The sequence below is a fragment of the Salvia splendens genome, chromosome 17, assembly GCF_004379255.2.
Source record: "Salvia splendens isolate huo1 chromosome 17, SspV2, whole genome shotgun sequence".
Lineage (NCBI taxonomy): Eukaryota > Viridiplantae > Streptophyta > Magnoliopsida > Lamiales > Lamiaceae > Salvia > Salvia splendens.
Genome location: NC_056048.1, coordinates 1,393,790 through 1,421,070, shown reverse-complemented (window position 1 = coordinate 1,421,070; position 27,281 = coordinate 1,393,790). Strand labels below are relative to the sequence as shown.

Here is a 27,281-nt window from a genome sequence, read left to right as displayed (position 1 = left end):
TAAATGAAACATATGATTTACTAATAAAAAATAATAAAGTAAAACAAAACAAGTAATTATAGTTGGACTGAATCTACTGTGGTATACACAGATCAATTATGCAGATATGGTAAAATTTTAAGTAACATCTACGAATCTACTCCAACATAACTGCTAGTCTAGTCTGCTACCAAAAAGAAAATAAAATCAAGAAATAAAATCCATAAAAGGAGTTAATCTGCCTATTTTCACAAGAAAAACTAATCCTCATACATATAATCTCCATACCAAAAAGCACAAATTCAAGCAAAGAAGGGATATAAATCTATATGTACAATCACTGCATTGTTTTCCTCCTCGCAGAGGTGGCGTTGTTTCCAGCCAGATAATCGAAAACGACAGCCTCCCCGTCATCCCCTGTTGAAGCCTCTGCTGTGCAGCCAACCACAAAGATGCTCACAAGATATTTTTCTCAAGGTACGAGAAACTCGCACCCAATGTGCGATGATTCGTGACACATTCCCAATGTTACGAATGCAGAACAACATGCATGGTGTGCTCCGGTCCCAGCCTATCTAAAAAATCGACACTGCAATCAGCAAACAGATTATATACGGGGGAGCAATGAGGAAACTACGACTGACCTGACGAGCTAGTGCCAAGCTACTCCAACAGTACTGGTCCTCGCTCGAGCCTCGGCCAGCGAAACAGTCATGGCTAGCATTATTTGCTCCTCAAAACTCTCGGGCATTATTGATCCTGCAACAGATCGACCACTGCTGCTCTGGTTCTCGTCTTCATGTGAAATAGAAGCCAGACTGATTGCATCCCCGAATTCATCAGAACCTCTGTAGCTAGTTCCTATTTCAGCCATCTGAGATCGATGATCAGCCCATTCTCCAGCATCCCCGGTCATTGCCAGCAGGCTGTCAGGTGATGCCACAGTACTGCTCTCTGCAGGAAAATAATTTTCAGATTCCTGCCCCTCCCCGTTGGAATACCCGCTGTATCCAGATATGTCACCACCGTAGTTCGTAACCTGCTGACGTTCAGCAAGGGCTGCGATAGCGCAAGCAAGACCACCAGAAGGAGACGATGATGCTCCAGCTGCCGGAACTGTTTCTGCTAAAGAGGTGTGATCTTCTACGTTGTATTCTCCTGACTGAGCTGCTTCACTGTAAGATAGATCTTGGCGCCCACCATTTTCCTATAAAATTGTCGAGGACATACAGTTGATAGAGCAAGTTAGTATGACTAATTATTGCACAAAATCTTCTTCAAATGATGATTCAATCCATATGGAAAGTAAAGCACACATTGGTTTTCGTGTAAAACCCAACAGATTAGGATGATCTGTTGGATATTAGCAAAATAGTACCTGAATAGACAGCCAAATCGCCTCCATAACCATGATGTCCTCGAGATCAAGGTCAAATTCATCCTCCCTACATTTAAAGCAAAAATGATTCACATAAAAAGTCTGTTACATGTTCAACAACCATCTACTAATTTCTAAGTAGCAATCACTGATTAGTTACAGGTTGAAGATATTATAACGCTGAAAAAACCTAAAGGAAAATCCCACGTGACGACATGAAGAAGAATGACCATAGACATCCTCAATGCTCACAAAGCCAATTACAAAATGGCCTAATCTAATAAAAGAAAAATGGATTTGCGAAGAGCTCAAAAATATAAATGGATTTTCTAAATAAACTAATCTAACAAAAGAAAAATGGCGTACCTAGTCTGCCTTTGGCGTGGAGGTGGTCTAAGCACTGAAGTTTCAATGGACTCATCTGAAGCAACAATTTCTTCACTTCTTATTGCAGAAACAGAAGTGGGCGCTGCGTACAGGCAAATCACAATTATTACACGAGCAAGAAATCAATATCTACAATGAGAGGCTCAGAGCAGTTACCTTGGGTTGAGCAATATTCAACCTCAGTTGGTGCTCTCATACTGCTAGAAGAGCTTATTTCTCTTAGTTTGATCGACTTCTCTTCATCCTGAAGTTCTTGGTGCCTCATCCTTATTTTCGCCTCGATAACTCGTTGCTCTTCCTGTGGGTGACAATAATAGCAAATGTTTCAGTGACGAATATTCAATACTACAAAGAAAAGTTACAAAATTACAGTAAAATCACTCTCACAAGTTGCTCTATGATTTTCTCCTCCTTTGTCATAACACCTCGATACTCCACAGCATAATTTGATGTTTTACAGAACGGGCACCTTTAAGAGTTAAGACGAGCACAATCTGAAAACTTGACATGTAACAAATGCACACACAGTTTTCCTCGAATCATATACTATTACGATATGCGTTTGTGTGTGTGCACGCACACATCCGTACATTTTTGAATCAGTATATGAGTAAAATCTAACACATCGACATGCAATCTCTTCTTTTCTTTTCTCTGTTTCAAAGGAAACAAACACAAACGACTCCTACCAAAATCAAATCCATTAAAATAAGGATACTGTGTAGGCTGCGTCGCATTGGGGGTCTTCATCTGTACAAAACACTCTAAAAGTGGGAGCAGTTCAGTAAAACACACATGAAACCATTTAGTTAACTAACAAACCAACAAGAATCAATACCCGTACAAATGCCCTTCGTGCAGCATCTCGACCGATTAAGACTTGGATAGTACTGAAAACATCCAAAAACCAAGAAAGACATTCATTAAATGATGAGCATCTCACATTGAAAGAGAAAACCTAATGCACATTACACAAAAAACACAACAAACTATCCATTATCAAGACTACACATTGCTACAAGTAATCACCAAACTATAATAAAGACAACCACCAAATTCGAGTTCCTCAACAACAATTCTAATAAACCCTTTATCCAAGACTTCCAACAACTGTGCCAATTCAATTTCAATCAACCAAAGCACAAAAAAATAAGATTAAATTAAATTTCCAAAAATTCCAAAAAAAAAAAAAAGAGTACAAACCAAGAAGCAAATTGGACACTCCTCAAGATCACAGGCAGTATCATCATCACCAGGGTAGCAAGGTGCCAGCTTGGAGTCGAGAATCAGCTTCCGGAGCTTCTTATGATCCACATCTCTGTGTTGGTACAACCCCTGAGGCCTAGTGTACTTCTCATTCACCACCTGCCTCCTCCTCCCCCCCAATTTATTCCCCATCACCAATACCTCTCGATTTCCCCCCAAATGTTTCACAATCACAGCAAAATTCTCACTCAATCGCATCCAAGCATCTGGTAAAACACAGAAATGGGAGAAAGAAACGCCAATTACACTCGAAATAAACACAGATTTTCGGAATAAATTGGAATTCAATTGCAATAATTCACAGGTAAATTATGCGCCTGTACACATCCCTACATATATATTTATATTGGAGAGGGGGGGAGACAGAGAGTTGAACAAGATATATCTACTAGATTCGGTGTTTACGCCATGGATTAAAGAAATTGAAGCTACTGCCACAGAGAAGAACAGAACAGAGACGGACGGCTATACATATATATATATATATATATATATACATATATAATTAAATTTAAAAATAATTTATTGCCTCAGTTTTGCAGCAAACAAAAACAAGAAAGTTTCGATTTTTAACCAATCAATGGCCCTAATGAAAAAAGAGATTAATTTCTTAGTGAAGCTGATTAATATGTAATTAATGATTAGGAGAGCAATAGAGAGAATCAAAGGGTGGTGGAGTGCAATATCCGGAAAGAATCAAGGATTCGATAATAAATAAATAATGGAGTAATTCAATTTGTAGAGAGAGTTTTATTTTTTATATTTATAAATGTAATAAAGTGAAGTGTATGATGTGTGTACAGAAATTGTCCTACACTATCATTGTCAATTTTTTGTTTTGTAGTTCGTACAATGTTTTTCTTTTGGATCTTTTTCTACTTTTAATTTCACTTTTGGTTTCATCATTGAAATAATTTGACTAGGGGTATGGAAATAGTATAATCATATACCTAAGAAAAAAGGATTGGAATGAATATGAAAAATAGTGTAGGGTTCCAATCTTAACCTAGTGTTGAAAGAATGGTAGGACTAATTATTACTCATGCAGCTCGATCAGAATTTGAAGGATGCTGATACAGACCAAACAAGAGAACTCATCCCAAAAGACTAGCCTGTTAGGAGAGAGAGCCCATTTAGTCTATATACCCCACATTAGTTGTTCTCACAACCGATGTGGGAATTGAGTCCGTAACATTCGACCCTCCTTTAAGGGCCAACGTCCTCGTTGGTCACGGCCACGTTGGTCACGGCTGGTTCTTTGCCAGGCCACCACTCCGTGGGCCACCACTCCGAGTTCTCGTTGGTCACGGCGGATTCTTTGCCCGGCCACCACTCCGTGGGTCACCACTCCGAGCGGCCCCAAACGCACTCGTTGGTCACGGCGAGTTCGTTGCCCGGTCACCACTCCGAGCCGTTTGGGCTCTCAATGAAAGCACCAATTGATACAGACCAAACAAGAGAACTCATCCCAAAAGACTAGCCTGTTAGGAGAGAGAGCCCATTTAGTCTATATACCCCACATTAGTTGTTCTCACAACCGATGTGGGAATTGAGTCCGTAACAGATGCGGACCCTAGAACTTTTCAAGGGCGCCTCGCTTGGAGAAATCTCGTGCCATCAAGAGTTCAACTGCATGTTTGGTTCGTATTGCAAGGAAAACTCAACACCAAGGAGAGACTGTTCAGACATGGTATAGTAGGAATTGAGGATGATCGATGCATCTTTTGCAATAAGGAGCCGGAATCTTTGGAGCATATCATTTTCAGCTGCAGATTTTCAAGCCAATTGTGGTACTACTGTTGTGATAGATGGAACATGTCCATATGCCTACCTAAGGACCCGATGACCTGTTTCCTCTCTTGGTTGGGCATCCCTCTCCAAAAGGCTGATAAGAAGATGTGGATCTCTATGTTTTATACTCCCTCCGACCCCCAAAATTCGTCACCATTTGACCCAGCACGGGTTTTAATAAATGTAATAGAAAGTGGGTTGAAAAAGTTGGTGGCATGTGGGTCCTACTTTTATATATTAGTTTTATAATAAAATGTGAGTGTGAATGAGTTAGTGGAATGTAGGGTCCACTACAAAAAATGGTAAAAGTGAAAGGTGACAAATTTTTAGGGACGGACGAAAAAGGAAATAGGTGACAAATTTTCAGGGACGGAGGGAGTATCATATCTTGGTCGATCTGGAACTTATGGAATAAAATGATTTTCCAAAAGTTTGAGCCAGGCTGGGAGGCCAAAAAGAGAAGACCATTTTGGCAACTTACGATATGGAAGATAAGTGGTTGTCCATACCTCCCTCACAACACAGATGTCGATCGATCAAGTGCAAGACTTTAGGTTTTGGAGTGAAGATTGTTACAAGGTTTGTGTTGTTGCTCTTGTTATTTCTTTGGCTCTTTGGGTGTTGTACGTTTAGCCTGTCTGTTGGTGTTTGACGGAGGTGTCGTTGTACTCTTCTGTTTTTGGTTTTTGCGGTTTGGCATTGTGCCGCTTGTCTTGAACCTTTGCTCATTGTTGGTTGGCTCGAGCCTTTTTTTGATTTATCAAAAAAAAATTATTACTCTTTTCGTCCTGATTTACACGATGCATTTATTTTAACACCCAAAATAAAAATAATGTACGAAGAATGAATAAAATAAAAAAAGATAATATGAATTAATTTTTGTCTACTTAACTTGCAACGTCACAATAAAAAATACGCATAATTTATGTTTGAGGGCGAAGAGAATATTAGTTTCAGTGGTATCAAGATTTGAGTTCTCTTGAGTATTGATTATATGTTTTAAGGGATTATAATATGAGGGAAATTGATTTTGTTCGAGGTATTTTTCATGTTTATGAAAAAACACTAAGCAGACATCATGCTATTTAATGTAATGGACGGAGTAATTTGAATTTAGATAGCAAGCAAACTTGAAATTATGAATTTCCTAGTTGGTTATTTTATAATGTAATTTATCAACTTGATCTATCTTTGGGGAATGGTAGGACAATATTGTACAATTTGGTTTATCTTTATTAGTGAGACAACCAAAATTAGGATGTTTCCATGTCTCTAGGTTCATTTGTAGAGTCCTTTTCAACTAGTCTTAGACAAAAAAAAAAATAGGTCTAATTAATTGAGATATTAGAGTGCTAGTGCCAAAAAATTAAAAAAAAAATCTGTACATGCTTTCTTTCAACCCTTTTTAGCAAATAAAAATTCATCTATCGATTAGAAATACATATGAATATTATGACTAGTCTGTTATAAAGTATTTTGTTGTTAATATGGGCTTAATTATGAGATTCAATACACCACCAAAGGATTATTAGTAGACAATACACACCCACAAATTCAATTCTGCAAAATTAAGAACATGCTAAAACACACCGTCAACATTATCTAGATATCTTGTTTACAGACCATTAATGTTTATTTATATTTATTTTTAATAATGACACGTTCTTGCGTCGCAATTAGGATTTCCTTAATCATCGAAAATATATGTTGATAAATCTACTTTTGCTAGGATATCATATGTACTATAGTGCAAGATTATGATAGTTTTTTTTATTAATTATCATTTAAAAATAATTGTATATTATTAATCTTTTTTCTCAATCACTTCCTAGTTGTGTCAACATAGCAAGTGCAACATCCCATATCATATTATTATTATAAGAATAATTGTATAGTTTCATGTAATAAATGGTGCGACATAAAGCTATCTTAAAAAAAGACTCGGATAAGTATTATTAATTGGCTATTTTCCGACCATTTCAATGTAACACTATCTGATACATAGGATATTGTACATGAATATTAGATTCTTTAAAAAAAAATAGGGCCAACAATTTGTTGTTAAGGTTGGTTAACCTTGTGAACCTAATTGGTATGCTTTAGCAAAATTATTAATAGTATTTCGTTTGTTTAATTTCTTTCAATAGTGGCTTAACTATTTTGTGAGCTGTTGGATTGTAGATAGAGTGGTTAAGGTAGTGAAAATAATTAATGGGAGATGTATGGTTGTTTTTAAATAAGTTTTCTTTTTACTTAATTTTTTTTTTGCGACTAAAATGAGTATTAATGGAACATGACCTAAGCTGGTTTTTTTTTGTACATGTTTAATTGTTCATAGAGTGAATTTGTCACTATTTAATGTTTAATTCTTACCCAAGCTGACTTAGGTGAGGTTGGACGGGTCGATCGCCTGCATTCCACAAATTCCATTAAAATTCAGTTTTTGGAGTTGTCATCGATCTCACGGTTTGGAAGCTCTACTCTTAACTTTTTGGATTGGAAAATTTTACTAAATTGAGCTTTCGAAGTTGCCACCGATCTCACGTTTCAGCAGCTTCGTCCCGACCCTCTTGGATTAAGATTCACTTCCGTTTTTTGTCTAACATCTCTTATTAGAAGTGATGACCATCACAGCTTCTGTATTGAAGATTTTCTTTCACTATATCTAATCCTACTATTTCCACATTTTCTGGATCTGTTATTATTATAATTGCATATCATTAGATTCACTCTTCGACCAAAATATGGTTTGACTCGTGTCATACATAAATAAAATATTATTAACTGAGACCTAACGTTATTGATCAACACCATATGTATAAAAATATTATTAAGAGGTATGTGTTGATCAACTTAACACGAGGGTCTCACCAACTATCGAGATGCTAAATTATTTATTTAGCCTAATCAATTATTTAGATGCTCACGCTTAAAATAAATTATCCATTATATAGGTTAATTGATAAAATCTTCACCAACTCTGATCTGATTTTGGACTTTAAATATGTCCAAATTGTTATAATTTTTTTTTTCTGTAAAAGCTATACATTCATATGCACTCTAAGGGCATACACATCCGATTGTAGGGATAGGGAAAATCACGCAGTTGCATATCCCTAAGCACGCGACCGATGCACGTGTATTTGTGCCTAAGCACGTTGGTCGTGTGGTCAGTCATGGTGCGACATATGGCTTGCATTTTTTTAATTAAAATCCGAATTATATAAAAAAACTTATGGGATTGCCAGTTCTCCACATTGGCAAAACAACGTCATTTATGTGGTCGTTATAAAATTTAAAAAAAATTAAAAGGATATATGATGTTGTCTTGATAATGTTGAATATCTCATGAAATTTGTACGAATAAAAAATGCCACGCGTAAAATCCGACAACCAGTTGGATTTTCTGATGCTATAAATTGCTAACGGGCTAAATTTGATGCTTATGGACTTATAATAACGGAAGGGAAAATACTTGATGAAAAAACTTTCTTCAATCAAGATTTGATAAAATGAGAAAAAAGTTAATTGCACCAAAAATGTAGCAAGAAATAAAAGATGGGACAAGAAAAAAGCTCATGACAAAATTTCATACTCAGTTTCCAGCAGAGTCTTGTAGGAGGAGCTGTGATCGATCAATCTCCGCGACTCCTCCCACAGCTTCGTCTCCATCCCCAGCTTCCGGAGCTCCAAAAGACCACGCTCGACTGCCACAAAATCACACATATGCACTCAACATTATGTCAAGCATCAACAATGAACTTTGACAATGTGGTGTTGTTTTCAAACACTTCGGCCTTTAAAAAGCCGGCCCTAGCTAGCACGTCGTGGACTAAAACAACGAAGCATGTATAGAGCAACAGAAAAAGACAAGTATTTTAGACTATGCTAAGTCAAGTTGTATCAAATAATTCACATTTAGAGTTAATGTTAACATTGTTGGTGGTTCATAAGAGAGATTACCATCAACGGCATCATGTGAATTAGGCGCCCGGTTTCCTTGGTTGATCCAGAATTGCAGCCTATCTTCAGCAATATCCGGTTCCAACCCTTGAGTTTTTGCTCGTCTCCAGAAGTACGACAGCCAAGCCTTGATACACAACGCATACGACTTTATTAGCCATATCATATGATCAAACAAGCATTGTCAAAACACAAACACAGGAAGATATTCGGGCTTACTTGCTTAAGAAGCACGTCTTCACACTCCTCCGGACTCAATCCTGAAACGAAGCACATTTCGTAAATACATTCAGATATCATACTTTCCATAAAACCGAATGAACGAAAAATACCGAATGTTTCTGAATGATTGGTGCTCTCAGCTGGTAGCTTCACTTCATCTGCAGATTGAATTTTCACGATTCGAAAGAAAGCAACAGCTCGTTTAGTCATTTACTCCTAGAAATGCTTGAAAGATCATACCTCAACATGGCACATACATGAAAAAAAAGGAGGCTCTTAAAGATGAATCCATACGTACCGATATTAGTTTTTAGAATACACGGGCGACGTTTCTGGGCCAGTGCCACAGCTATCGCCTCCTCTACCTTTCAAAGAAAGACGAGCAAAAAATCAACGCAGTAATGTAATTCAAACGAGGCAGTGAGGGATCATGATTGGGAAATGAACCTTGAGGGCATTCAGTTCCCGGAGACCTTTTTCGACCATAAGCATGCTTTCCAAGTCGACCTTCTTTGTAAGATCTTCCTTGTGCAGCAGAACTCTCTCCCTTTCGTCTAAACCATCGGTAGCTGACAAATTGACGGAAAAAAAACAGTTGGAACTAAAATATTTAGAAGAATTCGTAAACTGAACAACGAAAATGATGTCTACCGGAATGATGTCCATCTTTTGCTTTACGTCCTGCTGCCAATATAACTTCAACAGGGCGTGAAGCGAAACGTGACCAATATCCATGCCTTGCTTCGGCTATCTCAGCGTGTATCCCTGCATAAAATGAATGAAATGTAACTCTGCAGATGGATTTCTTTCGCAATATGCTCTTACAGAGGCATAAAAAAAACGAGCGCCATCAAACGAATGCATAATTTCTAGTGTTGGACTTGAAAGGTAAGATTCGAAGAATGGATGACAAGTGGTGATAACAAAATTTACCGTGGCGAATGCACAAACTCCAGCATCGAGCAAGCCAACACCTCTTGAGAACAACCTCTTCCTAAAGTATTAGACTGCCAATCAGATAAGTAAGGACAAACAACGGAAGGCTGTAAGGAGGCTAGGTCTGGTTTAACCGGTAGATACCATCTCCTCGTGAGTCAGTATCATCCGTTGTGTAGTTATCTTAAGCGATTTAACTTCTAGCATGGCGACATGGAGTTGATCCAGAGCAGAGTTAGCTTCTTCCCTCGACGCCTTAAGAGAAAAATCATACAATTTCAAGATAATAAAAACTCACAAAAATAGTGTACATTATTATCCAGTGAGTCCAAATACCTCAATTTCCATTCGGAGGACTGCAAGCTCCTCGTTGCCACCGCCATAAGTGCCTGCTGCGATTTTAAGAGCAGCCTGCAAAGAGAAACGATGCTCAGCTTGCACGCTGTGAAGACTAATTTGTCAAAATGTGAAAGACTAAGAGCTACACAACTGAAATCGATGAGATGTCGAAACAGATGGAAAACTGGAATAACCAGTAGATAATCGACATACCTCTCGTTTCTGAAGGTCAGCTTCCTTCCTGAAGAGTGAACATACCAAGGAGATGTTTACATACAGAAAACATGATTTTTATCGTTCCGAAAATCATAACCTACCTGCTTAAAAGCCGAGCTTCTAAAGACACACCATTGCCTAAAGACTCAATCTGAAAGAGCACAGATTAAAAATGGCGTATAAAGCCACATTTTTAGTGAAGAAGTGCACAGAAAAAACCAGCATTGTCGCTTCACATTAGTAAATGTTTTCTTTTGGATCGGTATAGACTCAAACGACTACCTGTTTTTCGAGCTGCCTGGTTCTTGCTTCTGCTTCATCATACCGTTCTTCTGCTATCCTGAGCTGAAAGAGATGGTCACATTACGATGCTAACCAACAGGTAAAACCGGTCACTTAAATCTGAAATTAGGCTTTCCGATTCCAAGATCTTAGATAAGAAAAGGTTGTGAATGCGAATAGGAGCCTAGAAGGATCACCTTTTCCACTAAACTCTCGTTTTCTTCTTGAAGCATATCAAGCTGCAAATTCGAAGCATCCTTTTCAGTGATCAAATGAAATGGAATGAAATACGCAATGCAACCATTACGCGCATACAATAGATGGTCCCGTTGAAGAAATCAACCTAATGTTGTAAATCGTACCTCGTCTTGTAGAGCAGAAGAGGACTGCAGGCCACCTTGCTCTTTCAATTTGAAAGTTCCAAAATCGAGCGATAACCTGGAATCGACAGAAAAGCAATGCACGAGATAAGAGTGAAACCAAATATTTACTCGAAAAAACAAAGGAAGTTAAAGAAGACATCTACTTTTTATCCCTGACTTTATCGAGCTGAGAATCAGCCGTATTTCCAGATGCCACGGGCTTAAGTGACAGAGACACGCTTGATGGCACCATGGGAACTGTCTTCACCCTCAAATTCGGCCGGCCAACTAAACTAGCAGAAGAGGATGATCTTCCAGCGGAGCGAGCTGATGCTGGCTGTGGTGGTTCCTCCGAAGCGTTCATTTGAACAGAAGAAGATGATCTTACACGTGTGGAGTGATTAAGAGACAGGGACGGTTCAACAGGCTTTGACTGTCGGTGGCGAGCTGATGAAGGCTGCTGATGTTCTAAAGATGGTTCAAGCGGCTTGGGACGAGAATAACGAGCCGAGGAAGGCTGCTGATGTTCCACGCTTGAAGATGGTTCGAGAGGCTTGGAACGAGAATTCCTATAACGAGCTGATGAAGGCTGATCTACTGAGTTACGAACTGACTAGAAAGTAAAAAAGAAGTTCAGGATACGAAATGCAAGACGTAGAATCAGAAAACTGCTATGTAAGCAAGATAACTCACCATTGGAGAACGGCCTCGAGCTTGCCTTCCGCCTGCAAGTCCTATACCAGCTGACGGAACGCCTGAGTTGAAATCATACAGCTCGTCCTCCTCTTCGTCATCTGCTGGTTGCTGAGCCATAACCTCTGCAAGCCTTTGAGCAGCTGCCTTGTTCTGTGGCTTCTTCATACTTAGATTAGTCGAAGTGGAACGAGTATGCTGATGCATTGGGGATGTCATGATGAAAACTCCCGGAAAGACTCCTTTCGTCTGTCTGTAAACAACAGACGAAGCATTACAAAGCGATGATACTAACGAAAACTTCCCTAAACGCAATCCTAGAAAATACTTATCTCAATCTTCACCGATTCTTCGATTAATTTCATTATGAGTTAGTCTATACCATATTGAATCTAACTAACTTATACCAGTTGAAGAATTCAATTACTTGTTCTTAAGTAGACTACCTTCAAAAGGCAACATTATGAGCTCTCTCGCTTCTAAGGTCACACCAGATTCGCAATAAAACGACGAAAAATGCCGGATACATACATATATCACACCTACATTCATAGCAAAAAAAAAATTCCCACAATCTCTGCCTTTCTATAACAGAGGCTCTCTGATTAATGCATCAAGATTTTACTCACAATCAACCAAGATGTCATTTTTAAGTGAATTCTCACTACAAATGACTATGTTGCTCTCTTCTATCAACTAACTAATTGTTAATAGTTAACTCACTAATTTTGTGATGTGTGAAGAATTGAACCCTAATGAGGAAATCTAGGAGGCCAAACAAAGGAACTAACACATCATTTCCATGAAATCAATCAGAATAAAAAAGCGATCTTTAATAAAAAAAAAAAGATCCACATTTGTGGGTACCTACAATAAATCAATTCAGCTTCGATTTCCTACAAAGGGGTTCTGGCATTTCGACAAATACAATGAATGCGTTATAATGCATGTGAAACACACCGTACCTTGTGGAAATTTGGGGAGAAATTATCAAAATTCTTGTGTTTTCATGTCTATGTGTGTCTATGGACGATGGGGGATCTCGTTTTCTCTGTGGGTTCGGAGAATTTAAGGAAGAGAGGAGAGAAATGCCACACGTGCATATTTTCGCCATTACCATGTCATAATCCATGCAAGAAAAAATTTCATTCATTTCTTTTTTATTACTACGTTTTTTCTCCATTTTTTTATTTCCAAAAAAATTCAAAATTGAACCTGAAGTTTTTTTTTTTTTGCTATATTTGTAAATTATAGTTCATTGTAATAAAACCACGACGAATTTAGTTAAATTTATTTAGATATTCTGATAAATTCTGGTTTATATAATTAAATCATAAATAACTCACTGACTTTTTAAAGTATAACTATTTTTTCGTATAAAATGGTTTATTTTTGGATAAAAAATAATATGAGAACTATGTTTTGCACTCGTATAAGATTTAATCACCATTTATGAAAATATATTTGGAATGAAAAATTGCAAATGCACATAAAATAAAACACAGGCAAATTCTTTATAGTATGCACAGTTCCATCTCAAAAACATAATAACTACTGTCAAAGAAACTTAATTTGGCAAGAAAAAACTAGTGTGTCCCAGCAACACCGGCATCCCGGTTTCCATCTGAAACGAGAAGCTCGAGTTAGTTTGCGTATTCCATCCCGGGGCGAGGGAGCTGTGGCCTCACAGGTGTTTTCGAAGGACTAATCCTGCAAAATGTTGTCAAACTTGCTATAAAAAAACAGTTGGCTAGTTTTCCAGAAACCCGAGTTGGAACAAAGACGACGTATGCATACCTGATCCGCTGGGAACCCAGCATCTCACCACAGCAGTCGAGGGCCAGTAGAGCGCTCTCGGCCTGCAAATTTTAAAACGATCACGATTCTCAAGCCTAATTAACGTTAAAATAAGATATGGGATATGGCGATTTTATTCATGTCGATATAGAAAGGAAACACTCAAAAGAATTGACAATGTACCATTTTGAATTCGACAAAAGCAATTCGAGTAGAGTGCATCTGGTCGCCTAAGAGCCTTAGGCGGGAGACCTACAATGAAGTGGACTATCTGATAAATAGACGGCATCAAGTGAAAATATATGCAAAAACGCAGCTCGTTGTGGAACTCGTACGCATACCTCACCACATCTTGCTTCAAAGAAATTCTTGACATCAATTTGAGTAACCTGCCCGGGAAAACATGTATCATGTGAATTTACGAAACATGATTTCGTATTTTGACATCCGTTCACATAACTTCACGTTCTATTATTAGTAAAACTAAGAGACAGTCGAGAAGGAAATGTGGAAAGTTTACCTTCTTATCAATGTTAGTGCAGTAGACTGTTCGGGCACACATCTCAAGCTCATCTTCCGACTGTTAAATTGTGTGTGGGAGAGTTTATTATTCGATATGAATTCGGTACGTAACAGGAGAAAGATGGTAGTGAGATGTCGAGAGTTAACAATATGAGAAATGCTTCTTACCTGGGGAAGAAAAGTCGGGTTCACGGGAAGAATGGCTGTTTTAGAAGGCAAGACCTTGACAGTAGAGAAACCCAAAACCGTACCATTGAGAACCAGAGCAGCTCGAGCAGAATCTGTTGGAATCAATCACGTGAGCGATAAATATCGTCTACAAGATCAAACACGCGAATGAAGCTACTACTCAAGAAAAAAAAGGAATGCTTACACTGATCAGAAAATTCTACGAAAGCAAAGCGAAGATTGGAGTGTGGATCACCGCAAACTCGACAATCGGCCACCTATAAAGCAGATAAGACGAGATATCAAGATCCGTATAACTACACTTGTTCCTGATGGATCGAATAATGGACTTATCCAAGTTTCGAAGCAAAAGTTCCAAATCGTAAATCATGTATATGGCGTTGCGTTGACTTTCATAAAATCACCAAAAATATCATACATTCTCTATTATACAAAGATCGAGTTAAAAATGCCCTCGTTGCATATAACTACGGAGATTCATTGTATGCTTTAGCGAGCACCATAGGTACATTAAAGAACAAACGAGCTGAGAAACGTACCTGTCCAAAGCTGCTGAATAGCGCAGCAAGCTGCTCCTCGGAGATCTGAATGTAGGAAAACTATATGAACAAGAGTTTCGAAAATGATGCAATATGATGAAGTTAGTAGAACTTCACTTACGTTGTGATCAATGTCTGCGACGTATACAGTTCGTCTAATACTTTCTTCTCTTTGAGCTTTAAAAGCTCTGCCGTTCATTCTCTTCTTACCCTGGTCGTAGTTATTTCTTCTCTGACAACAGAAAGTAGAACAAAACACCATCAGGAAACACTACATGTACGAGTCGCAATTCGGTGACAGATGATAAATGGTTCAGATTACTTAAGACATCAGGAAACTACACGATCACTAAATTCTACATAAATCAGGATCAAGAAACATATCCAGCGGGAAACGGGGTTAAAAATTAACAGCGAATCATGATCAAGAAACATATCCAACGGGAAAGGAGGTTCGAATCAAAAACAAAATGATGACTATTGGTTTAAAATACATCTTTAGAGTTCAGTTCAATTGCCAAATTCATTTCAATAACCACAAGTATGTTTCTTGACAGAATTACCGGAAAAATTCGGGTAAAAACAATCATCCACATACAAGATATCAGAACATAAAACACTTCTTCAAGAATGAGAAAAGGCCATTAAATCATTAAAAGCAAAGAATAACATAACATCACAAATTCAACCACTCTCATTCCACGTCCCAAAAATGGGATTTCCCCTTTTCTTTCAGCCATCAAAGAAACAACATCACTGAATTCCAGCAACTATAAAAATTCCACTCAAAATCAACATGAACAAAGACAAGAAACCAATATCACAGTCCACAACAAGAAATATGCCGCCAAATTACCGAAAAAAAAATCAGAATTATCAACACAAGATCATCAACAAGATATCAAAACATAAAACACTTCTTCATGAATGAGAAACAGCCACCAAATTAATGCTAAAGGCAAAGAATTCAAGAATCCCATCACAAATTCAACCACTCTCAATCCACACCTCAAAAATGGATTTCTCCTTTTCTTCCAGAAATCAAAGAAACAACATAACTGAATTCCATCAACCACAAAAATTCCACTCAAAATCAACATGAACAAAGACATAAAAACAAAACAAACCATGAAAAACCAATCAAAGAATCAAATTCATATACCCTTCTGTGATTAGGGAAACCCCCATTCCCAAAATCCATATGCAAATTGTAACCACCATTGTGAATCTGTTGATAGGAAGAAGGAAAGAACTCCTTCGCCAAGGGATTCAGCTCCAGCTTCTTCAACATATCCACAATCTCCTTCATTTCCAGCTCCGATTTCGAATCCACATTCGGATTCAAACCAGAATCGTTCACGCCATCCGAGCCCTCCGAATTAGAATTCCCGAAATCCTCCACTGAAGAAGGCTCCACAGCAACAGCAGCTAACTCCATTTCCGAAAAGATTGAAGAATCAAAAAGGGGTAGTGAGGAAAGGATTAAAGATCACTCCTTTTTCACTTCTCTCCTCATAAAAACCCAATCTTTATTACTATTTCCCAATTAAATGTAGGGATCGATCAAAAAGAGCCCCCTTATCTAGAGAGATTCTCTCACAATTGAATGGAGCGGCAATGGGAGGAATGTGATGAGAGAGAGAGAGAGAGGTGCAATGTTTTTAAAGGGTTTTTTTTTCTGAGGCAAAATTCTTGATCACAAGTGGCAATGGTGGTTTATGGAATGAATCAACAGGTGGCCCTTTGCTTTGGCTTTTTTCTTTTTGTTATTCTTGTTCGTTAGAGAGCGAGTCGGTGCATGCTAACTGAGAGATATAGAGAGAGAGAGAGAGAGCGGTGGAATAAAATTAAAAGGGAATTTGGTTTTTGTGAGTGACAGGATATGGCTTTCATCAATCATAACTGACTCCTTTTTATTGGGATTGATAAATTTTCATTTTCCTTTACAAGCATCTTATAATGATGTTATAATGAAATGATACATGAGCACACCACTTTTATTCGAGTGGGAGTAGTCGGTGTCGTGTCGTGTCGTGTCGTGTCATCTCGTCTCGTCGTTAAAAGTTAAGCATAGTTCGACAGAAAGTGGTGTATCTAGCAGTAGTATGAGTGCCGGCTCTTAATGGAATTTTGATTAATATTATCAAGTATGATCATAGGAGACTATCACTAGAAGAAATTTAATTTGGCACGAGGAGACTATCTCTAATTGAAAATTATCGACCATCCTTATATATTTTGGTGCGGGGATATTAGACGGCGTCATGTCATGTCGTCGTTGAGTATATCTCGACAGACAGTGGTGTATCTAGCAGTAGTGGGAGTGTCGGCTCTTTTGTATGTTGTTCTCGTCTCTTTGATTCTCTGTTGAATTACTCTCGTTTCGTTCCTTCTGTTACTAAATAGGTCGTGAAAGTGAGGATGAATGAATTAGGAGATTTGAAAGTATGGATAAATAGGATATTTGATATGAGAAATTCATCATGTAGACATGCGCAACTAGCTTGGAGAAATATTGCTTCCTCATGTGCTCAATTTCAAGTTTGGTTTATCTTTCATGTAGACTTAACACTAAGCAAATGTATTTTACAAGATTGGCATAACATGAATCCAAGACGCGAGTGCACAATTTGACATATAGTGATTCATAATTATATGATACCATAAAAATTATTTCAATTATAATAATTGTACTTATTATTATCACAGAGATATGTCATTGTGTACAACACAGGTATTACTAGTACTATAAAGTACTAATAAATACAAATTGATGTGTACTCACGCGATAACGTTTTTACGCTGACGTAGATCTGTTATTGTCAAAAATTTCGTAGAATCATTGACACATTCTCGTTGAAACAGTTATACTGTACGAACGCTCTTACACGACTCTTTATGGACTTTTTATTAAAATTATCAATTATCGTCATAGGAGACTATCGCTAAAAGAAATTTATTTTGGTGCGGGGAGACTATCTCTAAAAGATCGACTGCCTTAAATATTTTGGTGCGGGGATATTTTAAGACGACAGTCATCACATGAGATTATCTCTAACCTAGATTATATTTGATGGTTGAGATCCGAATAAGTAGACGGATTCTGTTCAATTATGTTATGAATTTACATATGTGATGAATGTAAATATATAAATTTTCTAATTTTGTTATAGTCAGCAACAAGTACACATAACATATTTCATTCAGACTATTTTATTTAGAAGAAATTACCTCAAATAAATAAATAATAAACTTTAAACCTCTTCCAAGGAGACTAAATTAAAATTTTTTAGGAGTAGTTAGTTTGGGCACACTTCCAAGTCCTATTCCAATTTGACTAGTTTATAAATAAAACAATTTTTTACAAGTATTTTTACCATTTTATTTATTTAATTTAGTGACTGCTCGGCGTATTTTATACTCCAAGAAAGTCCAACTTTTGACTTAGAAATTTGGTAGGATGTCTGCAAAAAAAAAAATCAAGGTCAAAGAAATTAAGATATAGTATTTGGTCTCTTATTATTAAAATACTAAAGCAATTATGAAAGAATTATTCCACAGTCAAGATAAAAAAATTGGTCAAAACTACAAATGACAGAATAACTAATAGTATCATCAATAATAGTCATATATGTTGCAAAATTTTGGATCAATTTCTGGTGATACATGTAACAGCATTATTTCAAATGTTTTTTTTCTTTTCATTTCTCTTTTCTTTTGATTTTTTTAATTTAATTAAAAAAATACTATTTCAGCATCACCAAAGATATCATTTTATACACGATGAAACAATCAAGAGAATACACGGATGAAACAATGAAGGGAAACTGAAACTTTATACTAAAAGCAACTATGATTAAGCTTAATAAAATGAAGATAAGCACTCTACTTGCGCATCCTTGGGTTGGTCGGGCTCGGTCGACCCAAAGCAAACTCGGTCCACGCACCCCCGAGCCCCAAGTCAGCCCCGAACATGGCCCAAATTTGATCTAAACACATCTCATGACTCAATCTATGATTCATTAAACAAGCAACATTGCAATATTATAAAAAGTGATTGTTATTATAAATGAAAGTAAAATGATAAATGAATGAATTACAGACTTACAGTCATATGCACACAGTAACATGGGTACTAAATTGTACAAAAAATAAAAGCCAAATAGCAATGTGTAAATATATCTCAATCTCAAAAAATGATCTCTCAAGTCTGAAATTCCTAACTTGCCAAAACAATCATATTCTAATCACTTGATATAAATAAATGCAGGCCTGATTTTCACAATAGCTAAAACTCCTCAAACCATCAAATTCTAACATAGTACTCCCAAGAAAATAAGATTACACAGAACTGTACACAATCAAACTGACTAATCTACCTTTGCATCATCAACAAGCAACTCAATCCTCATCTTCAAAACTCCGTCGAAAGCTTGTGTGACTATCAATCCGCTGCAACCATCGAGAGGCTGCAATTGGCAGACAACATGTTTCACGTTTCGCCATACCTCAGCACTTCCCCTTTCGACCGGTATCCATGCTATAAGCTGAAAACGCATCAAATGTACATCAAAATGGTGATACAAAAAGATACCCCCTCCGCCCCACTCAAAGAGACACATTTCTTGTTCGGTACGAGATTTTATGCAGTGTGTTAAGTGGAGAGAGAATAGAGTAGAGAGACTAGTGTTCCTTTTTATAATATGTCACTTTGAGTGCCAGAGATAACTAATAGAAAGAGACGATATTGGTGATAGAACCAAAAAATCGACAAAAATGCAAGAACGAAAAAGAGATGAGTATTCGAAGGGTGCATTTATTACTAACCTATTATCATCCATCACAACAACTTTAACCCCGGAGAAGTTTTGCTTCGCTTGATTCCCAGGGCCTTTGTGCAACAACGGAAGCTTGGACTCATTTAGGCGACCAGGAACTCCGAGTTTAACGATGAAGATCGCAGTGGAACCTCTGCCAAGACCTTCACTCTCCACCCGAATGTGCCCTTCCATGAGATTCACAAACCTGATCACACAACAAACCAGTTTCAAACAGCGAATACAATTGAGTTCGATGAGTTAGGTAAAAATCAAATACTGTTGTGGAAGGATTACGAAATAAGTTGTCACCTCTTACAAATGGCTAGGCCAATGCCACTGCCACCGGAATTTTTGGTACTAAGCGGTTGGCTCTGCACGAATTTCGTGAATAGCTTAGGGATATCTTGCGGGTTGATTCCTGCACCTGTATCTTTAACCTGAAAATAGGAACAAACAGTTGTTAAGCACTCGGAGAATAAAAAGAATTAAGTACTTCCATCGGAAACAAACCTCTACGCGCAAATAGAAGTGGTTGTCACTCGGTACAGGGAAAAAGTCTGGGGCTCGAGGATCTCTTAGAGAGTCGGACTTTGCAACGAAAGCAGATACTGAGATGCCTCCTTCTTTTGTGAACTTTACAGCATTCCCAACGACATTCAGAAGAACTTGCATAAGCCGTTTTTCATCACCAACAGCATGTTCAATCAAATCAGGGGACAAATTCAACGTAACATGTAAATTTTTCACGGAAGCAATAGGTTTTATCAAATTAAGGACCTGCAACACGAAACAGTTACCATGTCAAGTTGAACATTTTTCTATACCATCACGAAATGGTTAGTGGTCTTACCTCTCGGAAAAGTAAATGAAGGTTGAAGGTTCCTATCTCAAGTTGAAGGCTGCCATCTTCAAGCCTCGAAAGATCCAATACGTCGTTGATAAGGGTAGCCAAGAGGTTACTGCTCTTAAGGATCGTTTCAACCATTAGACGTTGCTCAGGCGAGAGCTCGGTTTCAAGTAATAAGGATGAAAGAGCGATTATCGCATGAATAGGAGTTCTCATCTCGTGGTTCATGACAGCCAGGAAATCGTTGCGAGCGCGCACAGCAGTCTCTGCTTCTCTTCTCGCCAGATCCAGGGCAACGTTCTGTTCCATAAGAAGATCCCTTGCCCTCATCGACTCTTCCAAAATTGCAGCGTGGGAGAGAGCAACAGCGACCTGATACACGGAGAGACATCATTCATCAAATGATCATAAGCCTACGATATTAAAAGGAAGAGACGAAGCAAACCAAACCTGGTCCGCCACCACTTCAACGAGCTCCAACTCATGCGCGTGCCACTGCCTAGCGCTGTCCGAAGGGAGCATCAAAACCATCAAAGCGTATCTTTTAGTAGACAGTTCAGGCCAATCATGGATCTGGAAATTGGACAGATGAAGGAGCGGAACACGCACAGCAACCACATCCCCTGGCATGTATTGTCCAGCAGGCCGAAGCCGGGCAACGGGGGAGTTCGGAGAGATTTTCACAGCACGACTAGTATTGAAAACTTGATTGATCACAGGCAGCTGTATTGGCACGGTCAACCCAACCGGATTCTGGTGGCGGAGCGTGTACGAAAGGTGGAGCTCCAGCCCTGTCCGTGTCGGCATCCACAACGCGCACTCTTCCAAACCCAACATCCTCCCGAGCTCAACAAGCGTAGTCTTCAGTATCGTATGCCTATCAAGAGTGCTTCTGATTTCATGAGTTAGCATCCGAACATGCCTACCGGTCTCTTCCTGAGTACGAATCAATCCCATCTCTCTATCCAGCTCCGCCGCCTTATTCTTCAAAATCAGCTCCCTCGTTTTGACACTCAACAGATCCGGGATGATATGCACTAGCATAAGGGCTGTCGCGCACGACACAGCAGCCGTCAACATCTTGGCAGTAGTCATTACAAGTGCCACAGTCCTCGTGTGCATGTTAAACGTCCATAAATTTATTAGGTGCGTCGCTCCACAAAGAACAATAAAAGCCCCAAACTGCACAAGCACCCATCTATAAGGAAAAACAGCAGATTTCTTGACAAAGTATATCAGCTCCAAAGGGATCGAGAAATACGCCAACGCAATGAAGAAATCCGATATATACTGATACTTCATCAACAGGTCATCCGGCGGCCATGGTGACTCGAAGCAGTTACAGTCCATTTTTCGAAGTTACTGGAATCTTTTTAGTCCTCTCTCAATGCAACTAAAACAGCAAACAGAATGCATAAAAGGATATAAGCTCAATGAAGTCTAAAATCAGTGCTATACTATGAAACGAATACTGTTTAATCCAGCTAACGACCTTACGATCACGTCTCTCTACTTACTTTTAGTTGGCACAGCCACATTTAACAAGTGACTTCATTAGACCAAATTACTGCTCAATCACACCCAATCAATCAACTAAATCAATATCTTCATCTTTTGCAGATAGCTAAACACGAAAATGCTGGAAACGAAGTAAGAACAGAAATAACTGTTGTCGATAAAATCATTTAATCCAGCTAACAAACTTATGATCACATCTCTCTACTTACTTTTAGCCTGCTTAAACAAGTAACTTGATTAGGTCAAATTACAGCTCAATCACACCCAATAAATCAACTAAACTAAATCGAAATTCCATCTTTCAAACGCTGGAAATGAACAGAAACTCATCCAAAACCTTTCCACACATTTGATCATCCCCAATTAAAAATCCGCATTTTCAATTTTACCCCCAATTAAAATTTGCAGCATTTTCCACAGCCAATCTCCGATTCTCATCAACCAAAACACGAATCACACTCTTAATTTCAGTAATCTGAGATCAATGAACATGATTCAGATCCAAGCAACGCAATCGATCCAAATTCAGTAAAAACGAAGTAAAAAAAGGGATAATTAAAGCAGCAAACTCACCGAGCCTGCAATCCGCCTCTAAATTGATCGGAATGAGCTCCGGCGATTGAGAAGTGAGGGGATGAATGTGGTCAAATATTAGCAGCATATCTACTTTATTAGCTAAACGCAGCAACAGCATCTTAAGCTTTTCTTTAATGTCTTATTGTTTCAAACTTCTTTTTAGAGAGAGAAAGAGAAAGAGAAAGAATGCGTCCACGTACCATGGATTTGCCGGGGATGATAAACTCACCTTGCTGTTATCTTTTATCACGTGACTGTCATTTAACACCGTTGATTGTTATTAGAAGTGGGAGATCGAAACGGTTGGTGACTGACTGTGATGTGACGGTAGCGAAATATGGTGGGTGTGTCTGAATTATTTGATTTTTACGCCGTTTCCTTTTTGGGTAGTTAGCAGTTTGCAATAGTTGTATTTAAAAATTTAAAAATATATGCTAAAAAAATTAGAGAAGTTTGGGTGGTTGTATATAAAAATAGAAAAGTTTGGAATAGTTAATTTCCACTTACTAGATTTTTATTCCAAGAGTTGGAGATGGCAAAAAAAATATTGGCAGATTTGTTAGGTGACTTTTAGATTAAACTTTTGAAGAGTTTTATTTATTTATTTATTGTTTTATTCTATCCATGTTTCGAGTTTTGTTATTCTCACTATTAAATTATGATTTTCTTATTTTAACTTTGCTACATGTTTTAGTTTTATTATTTTCTCATACTACTATCAAATTTTACATTCCTTAATATTTTTATACAAGATTTATTGTATTTTTTTTCATTATGATTTAAATGACAATGTTCCCTTTAATTATTTACTCTTTCCGTCACACTTAGAAGTGACTCATTTTATGGGGACATTCCACTTTAAGTACGACTATTGATAATGAGACCAAACCATACTACTAAAAAAAATAATAATAAAACATCCTTTACAATACTGTCGGACCGGGATGGGCCATTGGAGTTGGGATTTCAACCTTTTGCAAGAGAAAAATAATGATAGAGTACTACTTACAGGAGAAGTATTGATATATGAGTCGTGGTCTTTTCTTATGGTAAAATTAGTTTTGAATAGTCGTTGATCAATTTAATCATACAACAAGTTAATTATAAGAGCATCCACATCAGAGAGCAGGCTCCGTCCGTTCGTCCGTGCCGCTGGCAAGGACACACTCATCAGGGCGACGTGGCACGTTTCTATTGGCCATTGTCATTTTCTTTTTCTTTTTTTTTTTTAAAAAAAATTGAAAATAATACCAAAAATAAAAAAAAATATTTTTGGATTCCCAAAAATATACAGATTTTATTACCATTTTTTTGAAATTTTTTTTTGAATTTTTTTAAAAAAAATTTAATCCCAAAATCATATATAAATACACACATTCATCATCCATTTGGGCGAAATTCGGCCACGAGTAGTTGGTTTTTTTATTTTATGAATTTAATTATGTAATTTTTTATTTTTAGGATTTAAATTATGTAATTTTTAATTTTTAAGACTTTAATTATGTAATTTTTAATTTCTAGGATTTTAATTATGTAATTTTTAATTTTTTTGTAATTTGTAATATTATTTTGGTTATTTTTAATGAATTTTAATTTTGTGGAAATGTCTTTATTTAAATTGAATAATGGAATGGTGGGGCTCTTGTGCTCGTCCTTGCGGAAGAGCACGGATGAGGGTGTTGTGCTCTTGCCTAAGAGCAGGGAGTAAAAGTGGGGCCGGACCCACATCCGTGCTCGTTGGCAAGAGCACGGACGTGGATGCTCTAAGTAATCAAATACCTTTGTTCTTTTTTCCTTTCAAAGAGGAAGTTCAAAGCTAATTCTTTGTGTTCATTTCACTATATAAGTTTGATTCCTAACTATCTATATTTGATATTATATGTCAAATTTTATCTCTATAGCTATTGAGCAATTATTTGAATTTTTTGGTATAGACCAATTTGAAATTTATGATATGTATCGTGTATCTGTATCGATATATATAACAATGGGCTCAAGTTTTTTAGTGCGAGATTAATGGATAAAATAGGTGCAAATATGGGCTCTGTTAGGCCCACCAGGCTTTTTTAGCCTGTCTTTAGATACTGTAAAGTTTAAAGTAGCGCCTAAATCGGGCTTTATTGAGGGCCGAATAAGGGCCCATGTACTAACTACTAGGAGTATATTTTTATAGTAAAATTCATTTCTATCTTGTCCGAAAAGAATCATATCAAAATTGCAAGATTCGATTTCATTAATCTAATTAAAAAGATCACTAACATGTGAAAGTTTAAATTCTTCCTAAATTTTTATTTTTTATAATTTTCTAATATATATGTGAAATGTAACACTTGGGATATTGGGATGACATTACAAAAGTTCAAACCAAATCGGCAGTTTGAGAAGAAAAATATATAGAAATGTTGAGTCATTGGTTTCATTTTAAAAATAGAAACTTTCTCACATATTTTTCTCGTTCTTTCTCTTATTTGTTCTCCTTTCTGTTATACTTTACCTACTTTTTCTCTTTTTCTTTCTTATTTTACTAATTTTTCACTAGAACTGTGTCATCCAACAATGGAACTATTTTTCGTGGACAAAGGGTTTAGTTAATTCAGCTAGAGTGATCTCAATCTCATATTGCACTAGCTCATCAATCTTTAGTTGGAGCATTTTTCCATTCGTAGAAAAATGTGTACATTGATAGTAGGAGTACTTTAGAAGAAGAAAAATATTGCTAATTAAACCAGTGACTTGTCACTTTAGGTCTTATATTATTAATTAAATCCAAGAAAGATTGTAATTTGAAGATAAATTCCATCTTTTGACATGATCGATCGACCTAACAATACATACCATCCCTAATAAAAAATTAAGTTCAAGATTATGAATTTTATTATATTGAACACCTGTGAAGGTTTCTAGATTGCTCGTGGCCAATAATAAATGGGATGAAAAGGAACTTATTTGAACATTTATTAATGATTAGATACTTCATTAATTTAGTAATTAAGAACTAATTAATGCCAACTACCCATCAAACAAGAGAGGAAAATATTCTTGCAGTATCCATCGCCGTCAATTTGTCATGCCAAAGCTTCACCTAACTTCCAATCTTACTTTTATATAAATAAGATATAGTAATAACTAATTTGCTTGTAGATTGTCATATTTTAATGGGCTTATCGTTTTGAAAGAAATTGGGATTTGGATCGAATACTTATTTTATTTTGATGATGATTTATTGTTATTTTCATCAATTTTCATTCTGAACATTTCTTCTGTATAAAATACAAAAAAAATACATATAGAAAGAAAAATGCCACTTTCCATGCTTAGTGTGACCATGCACCTAAAGCTACTATGTATAAATAGTAGTCATTATTTAAGAGATAATAATAATAATACTAATAATAATAATAATAATAATAATAATAATAATAATAATAATAATAATAATAATAATAATAACCAATTTGTTTTCTCAATGTTTTCAAAGCATTAATAACTCCAATTTATGAAATGGCCCCAATAAAAAGGTTGAAAGACTAATAATTAAATTGAAAGATAATGCTAAACCCTAATTATGAAAATAAATCATTGCTAAATTAAGAGTGAATACGTACATCTTTGTGTCCCCACTTTGTGGTGTGTTTTACCAATCAAAATATTATCATAGAGATAAATCATATTGCTCAAGTTGGAAACATCCAATATTCCAATACTTGATGAGATTTCATTGATTAAACCACATGACAATATTTAATTAATCACTATAGCAAGAATTCAGAACAAACCATTAACTACTGACAGATTCAGAAAGTCTCAAAAGATATGGGAATCTAAACCAATAAACACAAAGAAGATCATTGTTATATGATAAGCACAAATTTTTTTTGTCAAGTTGTAATTAAGAAACAGGTTTGGCTATATAGAATCACAATTTTGATCACTTTTTGAGAAATAAATTAAATTAGCAATGATTAGGCATGTGCAATATGTAACATGGACAGCGTGGAATAGGTCTTTAAGGTTCAAGTGGGGCTTCTCATCGACAATCAACTCCAAGAAATCTTGAAGGATTTTCAATTATAATTTTATATACTACTACTTGTACAATTTAATCAATTAATTTATTTTCTACTGGTCTTCTGCAGTTGTAGGTGATCTATTTTGTGTTTACTCTCATGATTATAAAACAACACATACATGCATGATCATAAATAAAACGAGTTAATTAAGTATAGTTTATAGTCTGAATATTGGAGTCTTTTTTTGAAATATCAGAACTATTTTGTGCATGTCGACTGAATTTCAAAATGTATATGAAATTAGTTCAAATCAAAGTCTCTTTAACATTTCTTATTGTTAGTAAAATACAAACAAACCAACACCAATACAGTATAAGTAGGAGTCACAGCTAGATTACAGCATGAATTTTTGTCTCTACTAACTAACTAATCCATATTTGGAAGTTTAATTAATTGATTTCAAAATTAAATATAGTAATCTCTGTGTGGATTAATTATTACACATCAATGTGAAAGCCCTTATCGTCAAGTAAATATATAGAATTATTTTTTTAATTATCTTATCTCATGATGATTGTGATAAGCGATCAAGGATTATCCATTTTAAATCAAACAGATGGTGATCATTATCCTTAATCATCATCCAAAC

General features: G+C 36.6%; 4 protein-coding genes across 7 annotated transcripts; all 4 read right to left on the bottom strand.

Moving 5' to 3' along the window:
* Positions 1-3,711, bottom strand: LOC121773288 (E3 ubiquitin-protein ligase DA2L-like). Of its 3 annotated transcripts, none has more exons than XM_042170109.1 (10): positions 3,416-3,711; positions 2,948-3,216; positions 2,583-2,634; positions 2,463-2,508; positions 2,132-2,213; positions 1,901-2,042; positions 1,724-1,826; positions 1,358-1,424; positions 624-1,186; positions 1-550 (listed from the first exon to the last, which is right to left on the bottom strand). In XM_042170109.1, exons 1-9 carry the CDS (start codon positions 3,507-3,509, stop codon positions 632-634), a joined length of 1,410 nt encoding a protein of 469 aa, XP_042026043.1. In that variant the 5' UTR covers positions 3,510-3,711; the 3' UTR covers positions 1-550; positions 624-631. The 3 variants fall into 3 exon arrangements, with proteins under 3 accessions (XP_042026043.1, XP_042026044.1, XP_042026042.1); XM_042170110.1 differs by having other exon boundaries at positions 1-554; positions 3,344-3,710; XM_042170108.1 differs by having other exon boundaries at positions 1-554; positions 3,416-3,710.
* A 4,603-nt stretch (positions 3,712-8,314) lies between these two features.
* Positions 8,315-12,956, bottom strand: LOC121773866 (coiled-coil domain-containing protein SCD2-like). Its single transcript, XM_042170786.1, has 18 exons — positions 12,780-12,956; positions 11,815-12,067; positions 11,286-11,734; positions 11,122-11,197; positions 10,957-10,998; positions 10,760-10,822; positions 10,579-10,628; positions 10,475-10,502; positions 10,259-10,333; positions 10,067-10,177; positions 9,920-9,980; positions 9,638-9,751; positions 9,434-9,555; positions 9,285-9,351; positions 9,097-9,144; positions 8,984-9,024; positions 8,765-8,891; positions 8,315-8,508 (listed from the first exon to the last, which is right to left on the bottom strand). Exons 1-18 carry the CDS (start codon positions 12,944-12,946, stop codon positions 8,378-8,380), a joined length of 2,025 nt encoding a protein of 674 aa, XP_042026720.1. The 5' UTR covers positions 12,947-12,956; the 3' UTR covers positions 8,315-8,377.
* A 321-nt stretch (positions 12,957-13,277) lies between these two features.
* Positions 13,278-16,739, bottom strand: LOC121775104 (polyadenylate-binding protein-interacting protein 9-like). The gene is made up of 10 exons (XM_042172077.1): positions 16,024-16,739; positions 14,983-15,093; positions 14,862-14,906; positions 14,507-14,579; positions 14,302-14,414; positions 14,132-14,191; positions 13,953-14,000; positions 13,795-13,863; positions 13,612-13,673; positions 13,278-13,524 (listed from the first exon to the last, which is right to left on the bottom strand). The coding sequence occupies exons 1-10, from the start codon at positions 16,297-16,299 to the stop codon at positions 13,458-13,460; spliced, it is 924 nt and encodes a 307-aa protein (XP_042028011.1). The 5' UTR covers positions 16,300-16,739; the 3' UTR covers positions 13,278-13,457.
* Positions 16,740-19,013: 2,274 nt separating this feature from the next.
* LOC121774926 (ethylene receptor 1) lies at positions 19,014-22,776 on the bottom strand. Of its 2 annotated transcripts, XM_042171836.1 has the most exons (8): positions 22,620-22,752; positions 22,436-22,521; positions 20,979-21,921; positions 20,532-20,900; positions 20,192-20,458; positions 19,991-20,118; positions 19,689-19,886; positions 19,014-19,408 (listed from the first exon to the last, which is right to left on the bottom strand). In XM_042171836.1, the coding sequence occupies exons 3-8, from the start codon at positions 21,876-21,878 to the stop codon at positions 19,402-19,404; spliced, it is 1,869 nt and encodes a 622-aa protein (XP_042027770.1). In that variant the 5' UTR covers positions 21,879-21,921; positions 22,436-22,521; positions 22,620-22,752; the 3' UTR covers positions 19,014-19,401. The 2 variants fall into 2 exon arrangements, with proteins under 2 accessions (XP_042027770.1, XP_042027769.1); XM_042171835.1 differs by lacking the exon at positions 22,436-22,521 and having other exon boundaries at positions 22,620-22,776.
* Positions 22,777-27,281: the final 4,505 nt, after the last annotated feature.